This window comes from Melampsora larici-populina (genome assembly GCF_000204055.1).
Source record: "Melampsora larici-populina 98AG31 unplaced genomic scaffold MELLAscaffold_78, whole genome shotgun sequence".
Taxonomy (NCBI): domain Eukaryota; kingdom Fungi; phylum Basidiomycota; class Pucciniomycetes; order Pucciniales; family Melampsoraceae; genus Melampsora; species Melampsora laricis-populina.
Window position 1 is genome coordinate 281,144 of NW_006768842.1, and position 12,554 is coordinate 293,697.

The following is a 12,554-nucleotide window of genomic DNA, read 5'->3' on the forward strand; positions in this document are numbered from 1 at the left end:
AAGGACGCTCTCAACCAGAGTTATATATGAACAATAGGTGGCTGAGAAGGTGCAGCGGCAAACTTAACAGTACAGCGGGGACAGATTTCGCAGGATAATAGAGAGAAGGCGCAGATTCGAGCGATTCGTTATTACTATTTTGTCGATATGGTACTCGTTTTACCAGATTTTTCACGTTTTCGCTTGCAAAGTAGACAAAGGAAAGAATCCGGAGCTTCATGGAATTCGTGAGCCTTAAGTTCAGAAAACGCCTAAAATACAAATTTCTCTTCATCAAAGCATTGCTTATACTTTTGGATTTTTTGAAAAAGTTTTAGAAAGCCTTTCCTGAGAAGCACATCTTACTGAAAATAATTAAAATTTGAAGCGCTGGGACGCAATAGTACAGAAAATCATAGGCACTTTTTGGTCAACTTGAACCCCTTGAAGTTGTACGATGAGTTGTGACTCGTGAACATTGCACAGCACCGCAGGGCAGTGTGCTGACTGTCTGACGATTCGAGTCACACGCCCCTACCCGCTGGGATGTGAGAAAATGGTGTGAGAGACACGATGTTGTTGTTGAGGACAGCACTGGTGGAATCCTTTCTTTCATTGACATTTTCAGACTTGCAGGTTGCACGTACCTTCAAAAAATTGTGGTAGCTCATCACTTTCTCTCCCCTTTGCGCCGTTCGCTAGCGCCAGATCCGGTTACACATGAATGCTACGAATGCATGTGTACTTCACAAATGGAGCCTGGAAATGTATGTACCGTCTGAGTCTCGCTAATCTGGTTTTCTCTGGCGCCCTCCGGAATATCATACCTTAAAGCCTCATCACAGCACATCCCACAGGCTCACAGCCCCATACAGAGTTTGAACCTTGCTCCGAGGCCAAAACCTCAGGGGAACCGGGACGACCTCGCTGGCATATCTTGGTCTCAAAAGACATGTATTCAACATACTGTGAGGTTAAAGATATATTCAAGATGCGATTATTGGTGTAAAGGACCTCAAGAATTGGCAAAGATTTGCACGTCGACTTACTTGCCACACGTCGGTTTTGCTAATGGAGAAGTTATGTGTAGCATCAGATTCCATGCCTTGGTGCTCAACATTTGCTTTATGGAATGAGTAAGTCCTGTACCGTGATTTGATGATTTACCCAGACTATCAGTAAAATGGTTACATGCAAGGAAACTTAAAAGGAGGGGACATTGAGGGACATTGCTAGGCAGTCCAGTACATCAATTATGCACCAAACCTAAAGGTAGAATGCAAGCAAAACAACTCACTTTGGGCCTTTCGTTTACTCTCAGTGTTGATACAGATACGATATATAAACAAATATGCGAAAAGGAATATCAAGCCTCTTTCTTGGCACGCTTCAAAGCAATCACTCTGACTCGCCCGGATCTTCATCGCAGTTTGAGCTACAATGCACCAGGATACACCACGTCAGTACTGAGCGAGTGAGAAGATTGTCATGAAGTGGAGCACTTACACATAGGTTGCTTGGGTAGTGATACGATGGACCGAAGTTGTAAGGCTATGGATTGGAACCTGCAAGGACCGCAATCATCAATTAGTACATTTTTATTATCTAGTCGCCCAAAGGTGATGATTCTTCTGCGTACCTGACACGCTGACGCAGCTATGATGTGTGGATTGCTCTGACTCCAATGTTCTGGAATAGGTTCACTTTTGTCCACGTAACTAAGGATAGTGAAGGAACCTATGCAAAGTAACCATGATCAGCCTTCAAGGTTTTGACACAAATACACCCAGGCCAGAATACCTACATTCGTTAGGTTTGAGTTCAGGTAGGAAAGTCACAGAAGAAAAGATTTGACGAAAGATCTGCAAGGCTTCGGCTTGCATATCATGATCAGAGCGAGTTAATTCGATTTGAGTTGATGGTTCAGCATTGGAATCTGATTCTGATAAGACACTATCTTCCGAGGCACCGATCTCAAACTGCCAACGTTCCACAGTTTGTTGTGAATCTTTTGAAACCAAAGCCAACACTACCCTTGAAACTTTTCCATTCTCGAGCCACGCTAACAAATTCAACAATGTAGATGATCATCAATAACGATCACAGTTCGGACTGAAAGACATCTTTATCAAAGGAATCAGTCGAATACGTTTAAGCTGAGTTGTGGTACGTTTGATGTAACTCTTCAAGTCTGGATCGACTAACATCGGTAAATGGATATCGTAACGTGGTTGCCATTTGAAATCTTCTTTTGGATATATCGATCTGAGCCCTAGGATAGCATTGAAGGCGTAGTATAGAAATTCGCACACGATAGCAGTTGAATGAAAGACATTCGTCTTGACTTTGACCACGCGATCGCGAGCGTTAGGGACCCGACGAGCTGCTCGAATCGGTTTGGCGAGTGGCATGTTGATAGAGAATAAACTAAGGCTTCAAGCTAGTTAACAATCACGCATCAAAGAAGTTGCAAAGCGAAAGAAGGATCCCACAGGATTTCGATGGAGATCTACAATAAGGTTTCCGCACCTCGTCTTGACTCGATGCGCGTCCAAAGTCACACTCAGGGGCGGCTGCGCTGGACATGCGTCGGCGCGCCCGGATCTGCCAATTTCTGAAAGGAAGCACGAGGGTTGCACGAAATGTGAGGCTTCAGCGCTATCCTTCAACATACGATGGTGACAAACTTATACATCGTATGCTCGCTCTCGTAATTTGCACGTAGAGGCATCTGGGCTCTGAACAAAGCAATCGCTTAACCACGCGTGGTGAGGGGCTCACTTAAGCTTAAATATTAAGGCAGTGTAGCTCGAAGAAGTATGGCACTGCAGCCTGAAGGTGCAAGATGTCATCAAGGAGAAAATCTCATCGCACGTTAAGTTTTATTAAGCTGAATGAGAATGAAACTTTGATAACAATGATTTGATCACAAAGAACCTAAACAGATTGAGATGATGGCGTAACATGAAGGAGAAAAAAAATTGATTAAGCTGAAGGATGAAAATAAAACCTTGACAACAAGTAAAGCAGGTCTCTGAGTTAAATTGAGTTGAGGGCGTAAAGCAATTAGGGAACAAGCCTAGAGAAACTGGATTAAAAAACAATTAACTCCCTAAGATGGATGATGGGATGGTTTCAAATGTGTTAGATTCTGGATAAAGGGAAAGTCAATTATGATGAGAAGACGTATCATTACCATTTCGGGGTGAGTGATTACACAAGTTCATGATTTAAATTTGTTTGGTGTCCTACAAACAGCACAAGAGGATATGAGTAAGGAGTTCGTTGGGAGTGCGCATAGGGGATCACACTCACCGCCTTGAGTTCTTGATCTGAAAGTAGGCTAAGACTGTTCCCGATCCCTCCCACAAGACCACCAACATCGCTCACTAAACCTCCTACCGCTTGACCGACACCACTCACGAGGCCACCAACACCTCCTAAGAGACCACCTAAGATGCCCGTGTAGTGATTTTTTTTTTTTTTTTTTAAAGTGCATAAGGCTGTATTGCATAAACACTAGCTGAACAAGTTAGGAAAATGGAGACTTATACCTTGGAGAGACGGCATTTAGTCATAGCAGTAGTTCGGATGTCTTTAGATCTGGGGATTTGTTCTTCTTTTTTTTTTTTTTCAAACACCTTTATGTGAGCACGTCCCTACTGGGTTCTCAGTGGATTTTTTTTTCCACCTCTATGCAAACACGTCCCGATTCGGGTTCTTGGTGGAGGGATTGTCTATAAGGCCTATTTCTTCACACTTTTTTGGTGTGTCTTTCTTTCGTTCTTATATATATATATGTATATATATATTTACTCTTTAATGAGTTGGTAGTTAGTGATTTTCTTCAAGCACCTTTATGTGAGCACGTCCCTATTGGGTTCTCAGTGGAAATCTATCACACCTTTATGCAAACACGTCCCATTGGGTTCTCGGTGGAGAAATAACTCATGAATCTGTATCCTTCGATCTAAGACATCCTTTTTCTGCCCTGCAGCCGTTCTCCTCGGTTTTGCTCCTGTAAGAAAGAGTGAACATGTACAAATCTTTTAGTCTCTAAAATGAAATCTGCTAACAACGGAAAAACTTTGGGAGAATCCAGCAGCTTCTGGGAACTGTTCCATTCGACCTTAACTTTCTCCTTTCTAATTTTAGCTCTCATTGATTTATGAGCTTTAGTGTATCGCCCGCAAAATAATAGGAAGTGTTGAGTGTTCTCCTTTATGCCACATTTAGTACATAGAGGAGATGAGGTTAGTTTCCTTTTAAATAAATGATCGTTTAGAGGGCTGTAACCTGCTCTCAATTGAAAGATTGCTGCTGTAGCGCCTTTCTCGAGTTTTTCTAAACCTTCTGCTATGGTTTTTGAGTTCGTTTTGTATTGTTTGTTCCCTGGCTTAAAAGGAAAAAGTCTGATATTGGTTAGCTCTTTTGTTCTCTTTCTAAGACTACCTAAGCTTGTTTTAAAAGGTATAGTCCCAACTTGATTGCTCGCTGCTTCGCCAGCAAGTTGATCTGCTAATTCATTTAATTCAGTACCTTCGTGCCCTGGTGTCCAGTACAAGTGGATATCTGCGGTTTCCGGTAATTGTTTGAGTTGTGATCTGATTTGGATCAGGATATGTTGTCCTGACGAGGGTTTAGGGATGTTATGAATAAGTTGCAGAACACCTTGGTTGTCACTGAAGATCGCTAAGTTCTTTGGCAATGGATTCCGGCGTCTAAAGAGTTCGTTGGCAAGCTCCGCTGCAAGTAATAGCCCCATGAGTTCAGTTTCATGGTTGGAAAAGTTATCTTGATAGGTGATTGCTTGTGCGCGGTTAATGTACTTTTCCACCGCTGCTGCTCCACCACCTTCATTAGTGACCGACCCGTCCGTGAAAATCACCAGGGCTTTGTTTCCTTCTTCCTCAAATTTGATTTGATCCACGGTTTGTTTTTTGCTTCCTCTCTGGTCAGGCCTAGGTTGAAGACTTCACCCATATTCTTGGTCCATGGGGCTATTGGGTGAGGATAAATGATTTCTATGTCCTCATTAGCTAGTTTCATGAAATCCGTTTTCCGAATGACATCTTGAATGGGGCCTCTGTGAGTCTTGGGGTTGGACTGGAGCTCGTGTTGGATGAAGGTTTGGGTCGGGTGATACTCGGGAGCTGTGAGTCTCTTCAGTAGGAAGTTGTGGTGCCTACGGGTTGCTAGCCAGGAGAACGGTGGCATGTACACATCGTGAGCTACCATGTCACTAGATGTTCCTTTCATCGCACCAACCGCTATTCTATTTGCGTTGTTTTGGATTGTTTCTAGTACTTTGTTTACCTTGCCAATCGTTTTCTGTGTAGTCCACGCAACACTACCATATAAGACTCTTGGGATTAGGATTTCCATAATGAGTTGTTTTACTTCTTTTGTTGCTAATCCTGAATAGCACTTATTAAGTCTTCTTAATTGTTGTAATGTGAATTCAGCTGACTTTTTAACGTGCTGGATGTGACTGTTGAAGGAAAGCTTGGGGTCTAACCATAATCCGAGCCACTTTACCTCTCTTTTTGGTTGGAGGGTGATAAGGGAATTACATTTCTTTTATTTGTGAAGTGCATTAGTTGCGCTTTCTTCTTGTCAAAAATGGCACCGTGGCGTTTAGCCCATTCTAGTGATTTATTGGCATGAACCCCAAGTAGGTTGAGATTATCCGGAATTGATTCCGACGCTACGACATGGACTATGTCATCTATGAAACCGATGGAGAGTTTATCCAACCGCGGGTCAGGTTGTTCTTTTCCAAGGATCTCTGAGTTGTAAATGATGTACAGAATGACCGAGAGAGGGGATCCCTGGGGTAGTCCATTCCTGATTGGGAAGGCTTCCGAAACAAAGTCTTGAAGTCGCATGTTGGTTGATCAATTGGTGAGGAATCCTTGGATGAGGTGTAGCAAGTAAGGTGGGCAGTTGTTCTGACTGAGAATAAACAGTAGTCGTTCCCGGTGGACCGAAGGGTATGCTGACTTCACGTCTAGGAATAGAGCAGTGACCACGTTGTTCTTACGCCACTTTTCCTTGATCCATGATGTTAGGATCGTCAAAGTGTCTTCTGTGCTATGTTGGCGCCTGCCTCCCATATGGCATGGTGAGATGATCTTGAAATTTTCAGCCCAATAGGTTAATCTACTTGTGATTAATTTCTCTAGAATTTTCCCCAGGCAGCTAAGAAGGGCAATTGGTTGATATGAATTTGGTTTTGCCTTTTTGTTTGGAGATTTTTCAACTATTCTTTTCAGTTCATCCGACTCAAGTTTGGGAAAAGAGAGGTGGGTGGTTCTAGTTAGATGGTGTTGATGATCCGGGATATCAGATAAGTCAGCTTCTATATGAGCTATCGATGTACCGTAAAAGAGGAGTTCCGCCTGTGTGTCTTTGTCGGTGGTTACTGATCCATCCTTTTGAAGTAAGGGGGCCACTTCGCCTGATGCTACCGGTTTAGTGTATTGGTAAGCTTTAAAAGTGGTGTTGCCCGTGCTGTTCGCTAGAAATGACTTCCAGTGATTAGCTTTCGAGAGTAACACATGAGCTTTGAAGTAGTCTTGCCATTCTTGATAACATTTGTGAGCCTCCGGTAGATTAGATCTGACCATCCATCTTCTGGCTCGGGTTCGATTCTTGAGGATTGGGTTGAGTTGTTCTTTGTTCCACCAGGCCTTGTATTTTCTCGGATTTGTTTTTACCTTTCTACCCTGTTCTTGGGCTGCTTCAAGGATTATTTTGGACAAGTTGTCGGTGCCAGTATTGATTTCATTTTCGGACGAGTACACTGTTGGGAGTATACTTGATTTTTGTTTGATCCTACTATGGAACAGATCAACATTTAAATTACTGCATCTTCACAAATGCTTGTCCAATCAAAGCAAAAAAAATTGCTGCCGGTTGGACCCATTTGTGAGCTGGACCGTTAATGAGGGTATGTGCACAATTGGGGCTTGAGTTTTTCTAGCCCTGAGCTTTCATTTTGGTGTTACTTGAGCGAAGAGCCAAAGAGCTCTGCCCAGATCACAGCTCAGTTTTGATCACAAATCTATCAGCCTCCATTTGATTCAGAAACCACATCAACCACAATCTCCACCAACAATGCCATTTGTCAAGTACACCCCTCGAATCAAGGCTCTTGCAGTTATCAAAATCCTCGAAGGCAAAGCCACTGACGAGATTCGCAATGAGCTCCATGCAGACATCTGTGAATGTTCTTTCAAACGTTGGATGGATCTGTATCAAGAAACTCGGCAAGTCATCAGAGATCCTGAAGGATACCAAACTCGAGGACGAAAAACTTTGCTTGATGACGATGACCGCGGCTTTCTGAATGAGCTGGTAGCTGCATCACCTGACCTCTTTTTAGACGAGATCCGGGAAAAGCTCTACGACGATACTGGAGCGCTCCCTAGTGTCGAGTGTCTGGCTAATGAACTCAATCATCGCTTACACCTTACCTCGAAGAAAGCCAACACGTCTCATGTCAACAAAGATTTTCAAAGAAAAGCTCAGTATGTTGAAAGGATGCGAGATATACCAGCTGAAATGCTTGTGTTTACTGGTATGGTTTCCACTTCTACTTGAAGGAATCACCATGCTGAATCAATCATCTTGCATCAGATGAAAGCTCGATATGTGAAAGGGACTTGCTACGTGTAAATGGTCGATCAAAATCTGGGGAACGAGTCTATTGATGGGTCCGAAGAAACAATCCTCGCCGCTACTCTCTACTTCCTGCAATCGGATTGAATGGTCTTTTGGCATTGACAGTCCGAGAGGGCAGTATAAATCGCGAGCGATTTGAATCCTTCTTGAAGTTCCAACTGGTACGTGATTGAAGGATATTCTGTATCATTTTACATCCTCACTTTGTTCCTTCCATGTTGGACAGCTGCCACAAATGCAACCCTACCCAAATCCCAACAGCGTACTCGTGATGGACAACTGCTCAATTCATCACAACGGGCGAGTAGCTGAGCTCTGTGAGGCAGCAGGTGAGGTTTTGGTTCTTTACTCTTATTCAGTGGTTATTCTCGAGCTGAAATGGTGTCTGGTGAAGGTGTATTACTGGTATATCTACCACCGTATTGTCCAGAGCTCAATCCCATCGAGTACTGTTTCTCTGTGATCAAATCACGCTTCAAGAGAACTCGCATCCTCGAGAACGCAAATGAAGAAGCAAATTGGCCAATCAGAGAGACAGCAATTGATGCAATCACTCCTGAACTGCTTGCCCCTCTATATGCAAATAGTGGGTATCTATTGCCTCCAGGAATGATGGTCATGGATCTCATGGATCTTGTTTAGAAGTTTTTTTCATTTTGAATATCAGGTTTTTATGTGATCTTCATGGATCAATCACATCTCAATTTTTATCGATCGATCGATTCTATTTCAAAGTTGTTTTTGTATTGTGTGTGAAATCTATGTCTTCGTAGCTTGGGTAGTCGTAAATCAATATCGAGTTTTTTATATGATCTTCATGGATCAATCCCAATTCAATCTTTATCAACCAATCGAATCCATTTCAATGTGAAATCTCAAGTCCCAGTTTTTTTATCGACTGATTGACTTTTGTTGAGATCTCGAGTTCCTCACTATCTACTTTTGATTAATTCAACTTTGATCGAGTCAAATATCGATCAAAATGTTGCTACACTTGCATTAAGATCTTGATTGATCATCAGTACATAAAGAAGACAAAAACAATACACTATGTTGAAAAAGATCGATCGATCATCAGTACATAAAGAAGACAAAAACGATAAAATACAAGAGAATAAAGAAAATAGACAAAAACGAGACACAGTGTTGAAACCATACACGAGATTTGATACAAAGTAAGAAAAGGAAACCATTTGATTCAAATGAAGTCCTGAAGCGTCCTAAAATCTGAACAATCAAATCAGAGTTTCAAAAGATGATTAGCGAGTCTCCTCGAAATGAAGCTATGACATTGAGATAGATTACCTTTCTAATCCTCGTCAGCAAGATGCTCGTCAAACCGATCAACATTGTCGAGTAAGTCACTAATTATACCAGCTGGAATACCATACCCTAACAGATCGCTTTTGGTGATTGAACCGTCGGTTTTGTGAAAGTTGTGATAGTCTCGAATCCTATGGGGTTTGAAAAGGTCGATGATTTCATTGACTTCGACTGGATCGTTAATTCCAACAAATTTGATGTAGTCTTCCATCGGAGCAGAACCTCTAGGTGGTCTCTGAATGACACCATTGGAAGGTCCCACCACAGCTTGATTATAGGACGTTTGAGTACGTTTTTTCTTGAGGGTGCCTTTCTTACTCTCTCGCAGGCCTCTCAGTGGACTGATCTGCAAAACACCGTGAGTTGTAGGGTTTAACTGAGAAGTTGAAAATTGAGATCAGTCATAAACACTGTGTTATAAAGATCATTGGTACGTACAATTTCTTTGGCCCATTTCTGAGCATTCCCCGGTGACATTAGGACATATCCATCATCATCGCCGGGAATCTCATATACACGGAAAAAACGATCCAAATCATGTCGTACAACACTCTGAGCTTGAAGATCCTTGGCTAAGATATCAATTTCATGACTGTCTGAATCGGACATATTCTGGATGTATAAAGAAAAGAATCAGTGTAAATTGTAGGAAAGTTGACTGGCCACCCACCCCGACATTATTTTGATCTCCAACAGACCATAAGCGGCGAGTTGAGGCTAAAGAAGCGTTCTTACAAGAGAGAAAGCAATCAGCTTGGAGCAGAAAAAGACCGAAAGGAAACTACTCACTCGCTTTTGAGAATCAACTTTCAACACAGGCTTGTCCATCAGTAAATAAAGGCCACCTGTTTGAGATGATACCTTCAATACCTCATGGGCCCAGGCTTGAAATTGTTCTTCACAATGAACCTGATTTCCTCGGGTTTTTGACCAACCTCTTTGCCCTGAGATTGTTGCAATCCATTTGATGCGCTTCTCGTCTGAATTAAAGTCGGTCATAATCAGGTCACCTAATTCATTGTCTTTGTTATTACAGTCCCGCTTGACAGTTGCTTGTAGATTGAGAAATGACATTTGATTCAGATTAATTTCTAACAAAATGTTCCCCCTTTTTAGTGTGTAGGTCTTCCATTTTGGATTCCTGCTGTCGCCATGGTTGGTGTAGATGCTGATCTCAAAATCACACTCAAACGATTCGCGCATGATTCCTGAGTTGAAGTGTTGGTGACGTGGCTGATTGGGAGTGTAGTAGGTGGTTGATGGAATTGATGATGGGGGGATCGGGTAGCTGGGCAGAGCTCTTTGGCTCTTTGCTCGAGTAACACCAAAATGAAAGCTCAGAGCTAGAAAAGCCCAAGCCCCGATCATGCACATACCCTCATTAACGGTCCAGCTCACAAATGGGTCCAACCGGCAGCAATTTTTTTTGCTTCGATTGGACAAGCATTTGTGAAGATGCAGTAGTTAGGTTCAGTGAGATGTGTTCATTGATTGGGGGCATTGAGAGTAAGTTAAGGGAGGTAGCTACTGGGAGGTGGTCCGAGGCTATTCCATCCGTTATAACTTTACAGCCTGTTATCTTCTCACTTAAGTTCCAGCTGGCCCAGATCAGGTCGATAGCTGTGGGCAATGTGTTTGGGGAGAATCCAGTGGGAATCCCTCGTGGGGATATCAGTTTCAGGCCTTTACTACCGCATAGTTGAATGAGCTTTTTAGCTTGAGCATCTGTCCTATTATAGCCTGGTGGGTTCCATAGGCTGTGGTGTAAGTTTGAGTCTGTAGTGATGAGGGAGGGGATCCCACGCTGGAAGTTGGAGCCGATCCATCTTTCTAGGACAGCGAGGCCACGCAGAGCGTTTGGAGGCTTATACCACAAGATTATACGGAGTTGAGGAGAACGAGAATGAGGCTTCATGATGTCGACTGCAAGTAAGATATCAGACATGCTCGGTAGGATTGAGATTTGAGAGGAATGGATTAACTTGGAGATATAAAGGACCACTCTGGGTCTTTTGTCCCATGAGGTAGGATGATAATCATATGCTGAGATCAAATGCCACGCTTTGTGTGTTGGAAAAGATAAATTGAGAGTGTTGAACCAAGGTTCCTGTAGGGCCAGGATTGTGTATTGAGTCTGGGTGAGTGCTTCAAGAGTGATATGTTGAGATTTTTGACAGTTGAAATGAAGAATTGAGAAGTCGCTTGTTGGAGGAGATGATTCTGGGGTAGTGTGATCCGGTGTTGTATCTTCGTTAAAAGGTGCAGGGTTTGGTGTTTCAAGCAACGCCTGAAGCGATCTGCTGCCAAAAGCGAGGGCGGAGCAATGGCGGAGCGGCTCGCTCCGCCACCGCTTGAGGTTTTTTTTGGTAGCGGGTCACAGCGCCACGCCACCGCTTGGCCCCTGAAACTGGGGTTGTAGCGGGTTGTTCAAAGGGCGGGGCAATCAAAATTTGCGCTCTGCCACCCACGCTCAGAGTGGCATGTAGCGGCTGCATCACTCATGCACAATATCAACACCTGATCTTTGGCGCCTGCGACCCAACGCTCCCTAAGATGTGGCAAGTATGAATTTTTTTGTGCATCAGTTTCATTCAAGACTTGACTGACTTGATCAAAATCATCAGGGCCTCTCTTTTCCTACCTCGCTACCTGCTCCTATGTCCATTTGGATAGAAGGTATCCTCTTGCATAATGGAAACCTAGTCAAATCTGTCATATTCAGATTAGAGGATATGGCTCTCATTTGCGATGGTGGGTTTTCGGGCTTTGAAAGGCACCTGCACGTGCACGTCTGTACCAAACCCCATTCGGTCATACAGAGCGTCCTATCACCAAATGGGGTTTGACTGCCTCTGCCAAGATGAATCATCCTCTTGAGAAGGATCTTGGGTAACCACAGAAACGGCTAAGTCCCCTTTTCCCTAAGGGAGACCCACCGGTACCAAATATGCTAGCACAGGACATCACACCACCTCACTACAAACCATACCCCCCCCTTATTTGCACACAAACTCCTTCAACACAAACACACCACCCTAGCCCATGAAATTGAAATAATTGTACCAAGATTCAAAACATACCCAAACAGCACTCTTACCCAGAGACTCCACACCACCCAAAGCCAAACTATACCCGCCTGCATCACATTACACCCTTCAAAGATGCAAACTCACCACTTCACATCCAAATTACATACACCACCCATCCATAATGTCTTACCCAAACATGCCACACCACCCCAATTCACACCATACCGCCCTGCCACATCCATACCCCTCAAACAAGCAAACTCACCACCTCACATCTCAATTACAATCGTACCCAAATCCAAAACCCTCCAACTCGGAGTAAATCTTATTACTTAACCCGCCTTACCCTACCTACATCTACCCCTCAACCCCATTACCTGGCTATAGGGTAACTTCAAGTCACTCACCTTTTGATTATCAATCCCTTTCAAGAACATCACCCACAATGTCACCCGCCTCCCTACAACCCCCACCAATCGATTTAGTTGCCCCCAACAAAGCGGCAATGCATGATGCACTCCAGGCACATGCGAAAGC

General features: G+C 43.4%; 1 protein-coding gene across 1 annotated transcript; it reads right to left on the reverse strand.

Annotated features, from left to right (window-relative positions):
- Window positions 1–1,636: 1,636 nt before the first annotated feature.
- MELLADRAFT_29299 (uncharacterized protein) lies at window positions 1,637–2,303 on the reverse strand (the record flags this gene model as incomplete). The annotated part of the gene is made up of 3 exons (XM_007417745.1): window positions 1,637–1,716; window positions 1,784–2,041; window positions 2,129–2,303. Coding segments are annotated over 3 exons (513 nt in total), but the record flags the coding sequence as incomplete, so codon positions are not given.
- Between the last annotated feature and the right edge of the window lie 10,251 nt (window positions 2,304–12,554).